Below are 3,299 nucleotides of genomic sequence, written 5' to 3' on the forward strand. Positions count from 1 at the left end.
AGAATTTGGAAATTTATACTTTATACATGTTTCAAAGAATCTGGATTCAACAAGTAGACTCAAAATGAAGAAGCTACATATGAGTAAATATTAAGAACTTGAAAGAGTTGGTCAAAGGTAGAACCGACTGTATTAGGAAGAAAAGAGAATTGTTCAAGTATAGAACAAAACAGATTCAAGAAGGCAAGCAGGTTTATTTCTTTTATCTATAAGCTTCCAAAAAATCTATAATTATAGGGACCTAGAGGAGAAGAAAGTTAAGCTACCAGAGACAAAGTTAAATATTTGGCTTCATCGTACTTCATGACCAACATGTTTCATACCGACATTATAGCTGATGAGTTTGAAACAGTCCTGTGTGTGGAGGCTGAGTGTTCTAAACCAATAGTTAGCTGATCAGCAGTCTTCTTAAAATCCTGAGAACAATTGTTTATCCTAAAAAAAATCAAGTACATTATTTTAAATACCTACATTAATACAATGATTTTCGTCTATTCTGATCGTCTATTCAGATTTTTACCCTCTCTCAAAATAATCCATATATGACTTAAAGAACATGTTTTCAATTATCTATAAGCAACAGAAACCATGAGAAAATATGCTTTCATTTAAGCTTAATTTTAATAAAAATTCAACTTCTTAACAAATTCTTAAAAATAATGGCTTAAAGTGTATATTTTGCTTTAATTTCTTAAATACTGCTCCTTACCTGGTATTTTCTGGTACAGGTGTTGATATCACTGAAATATTTTAAGCTCATCAATTAAAGTAAGTACTTACAAACACAAATGCCAGCTATTAAAAATGTACTTATATGTCTGGACGATTTACAAAAAGATAATGAATTTAACTAAGCAAAGAAAAAGTCAGTAGCATTTTCTTGTCTATAGAAACCAGAGTTTTATTATTGGCCAGGTGTGGTGGCTCACGCCTGTAATCCTAGCACTCTGGGAGGCCAAGGCGGGAGGATCACTTGAAGTCAGGAGTTAGTTTGAAAACAGAGTTTCACCTATATTTATCTTTATATCACCATATTGGCTATCACACAGTAAGCACTTACTGTTTGCTGAGTAAGTTAAGCCTACAGTTGATGGAAGAAACTATGATGTTTAAATATGTTACTCTTATAGAGAAAAATACAAGACCAAATAAATTTAAAACATTCTATTAAAACATTCACTTTGAAACATTCACTATAAAACATTCACTTTGAAAAGTGAATATTCATGCTCTTGAAAACATGTATGAGCAAGTTGGCCCTGAGGAGTCCATTACTGAACAGGAGTTTCAAAATATTAAAGATAAATCAGTAAAGAAATACACTGAGTCAAGGGATACTACAATTTAAAAACATAACCATTTAAACCAAACAGTCTTTAGAGAATAGCAGTTTCTAACATAAATATAACTGAGAGGAAGAATTTAATTAAAAAATGGTAATTTGGAATAAATTTGAGTATTTTCTGCTTAAGACAGATTCATCTACCTCTGAAAGTGAAATTTCACTTTGCAGTCTTAAGAGATATTTTACACATCAACAAGGGTAAACAGACTGGTTTGACTTGTATGATATATTAAAAGTCAGAAAATTTCATGTGGAAGTACAGATCTCTACTTTGCCTTGGGGAGAAAAAAAGATCTGGCAACACTGGATTGGTCTTAACACATAGCAGTAATTGGCAAGAGCTGAGTAGCAGCCGCCTCCTTTGGAGGGGTGAGCCCTCTTTATCTGCCACAATCCTTGCCGCTCATTCTTTAAACTCAGCCCACCTCGCCCAGCAAGGCATCTGCTTCACTCCTGTAGGTGTTCAAACTTGGGAGTTCTAAATTTGATAAACATAGCTACTCCATGAGGACTCACATGCCAGAAGAATTCCTAAAGATTCATTCTATTTTTATTTATTTATTTTAGTTTTTGAGACTGGGTCTTACTTTGTTGCCCGGGCTAGAGTACAGTGGCATCCTCAAGCTCACTGCAACCTCAAACTCCTGGGCTCCTCAGCCTCCCAAGTAGCCGTGGCTACAGGCGTGTACCGCCACACCTGGCTAATTTTTTTTTGTAGAGATGGGGTCTCACTGTTGCTCAGGCTGGTCTCAAACCCCAGACCTCAAGTTATCCTCCCACGACAGCCTCCCAGAGTGCTAGGATTACAGGCATGAGCCACCACACCCGGCCTGTAAAGATTTATTCTAATTACTCTACGGAGCTCATAGAGGAAGTGACTGGTGTAACACACTTAAAGGAACTGGGAGAAGTACTGACATTCACTGAGCCCAGGTTCACACTCTGGTTCTGTCGACAACCAGCTCCCAGACTTTAGATAAGTGGTTTTACTACCCAAAGAAATAACTACAACCATTCTTTTGGGGTTTTTTTTAGCACTCATTTAAGTCTGGAAAGAGAAACTACAGCAGTAATATGAAGAACCAAGAATTCTAGACTACAGAATTTTAAATGTTACTTGAATAGGAAATGAATAACCACAGAGTTAGGGAAGAGTCAGGAAGGGATAAGGAGCTAAAGAGGACATGAGCTAGGGAAGCAGAAATGGAAGACAGGTTGTGGGTAAGGATAGTGTGGAAGTTAGATTCTGTATGAGGTAAAATGAATGCAACATGAGGAACTGAGGTGATTCATAGATATTTGGTGCCATTAACAAAATTGGAAAGCTCCAAATGAGGTTGTTCTTTGAGGATATCTTATGTTTCTTGTTACTTCTTGCATAGTCTACTACCATATTAAATATGCTTTGAAAAGTTAAAGGTTAGACAGAAACTTAATTACCATCTGAGTAAGGTCCCAATAAATTGATCAGAAGATTTTTTAACACTTAAAAAGTTGCAAATGGTCAAACTTCACCATTTTTTCAATCATGATCCATCCAATAGCCAACTATAAATGTAAACTTAGCTAGGACTGAAAAATGACTTTAGAAAAACTATAGCAAATGTCAAAATATTATGGTTCTTCATCTAACAGGCATTACATGTTTACTCTGCATCCCACACCAGAGACACAGAGGAATAAAATGTAGTCCATGCCCTCAAAGGGGTTTATAGACTAGCAGGGAAAGATACATAGAAATAAGTGTAACGAAAAGTACATAGGTGCTCATCTCTAGCTGGGGTGTGTTTGAAAATATCTCTATAATGGCCAGACACAGTGGTTCATGCCTGTAGTCCCAGCTACTTGGGAGGCCGAAGCAGGAGGATTGTTTGAGTCCAGGAGTTGGAGGCTGTAGTGAGCTATGATCACACCACTATACTCCAGCCTGGGTGACAGAGTGAGACCCTGTCTC

The 3,299-nt window shown here is 36.7% G+C and overlaps 1 protein-coding gene across 1 annotated transcript in view; it reads right to left on the reverse strand.

The window, feature by feature from the left end:
- LOC105808113 (RING finger protein 17-like) overlaps positions 1–3,299 on the reverse strand; it is a 66,812-nt gene that overhangs the window by 50,357 nt on the left and 13,156 nt on the right. Inside the window, exon 2 of the mRNA XM_012641674.1 lies at positions 324–435. Within this exon, the coding sequence (XP_012497128.1) occupies positions 324–435 (112 nt within the window). The remainder of the gene's footprint in view (positions 1–323; positions 436–3,299) is intronic.

Source organism: Propithecus coquereli, unplaced genomic scaffold (assembly GCF_000956105.1).
Source record: "Propithecus coquereli isolate 6110/MARCELLA unplaced genomic scaffold, Pcoq_1.0 Scaffold168, whole genome shotgun sequence".
In the NCBI taxonomy this organism is placed as follows: Eukaryota; Metazoa; Chordata; class Mammalia; order Primates; family Indriidae; genus Propithecus; species Propithecus coquereli.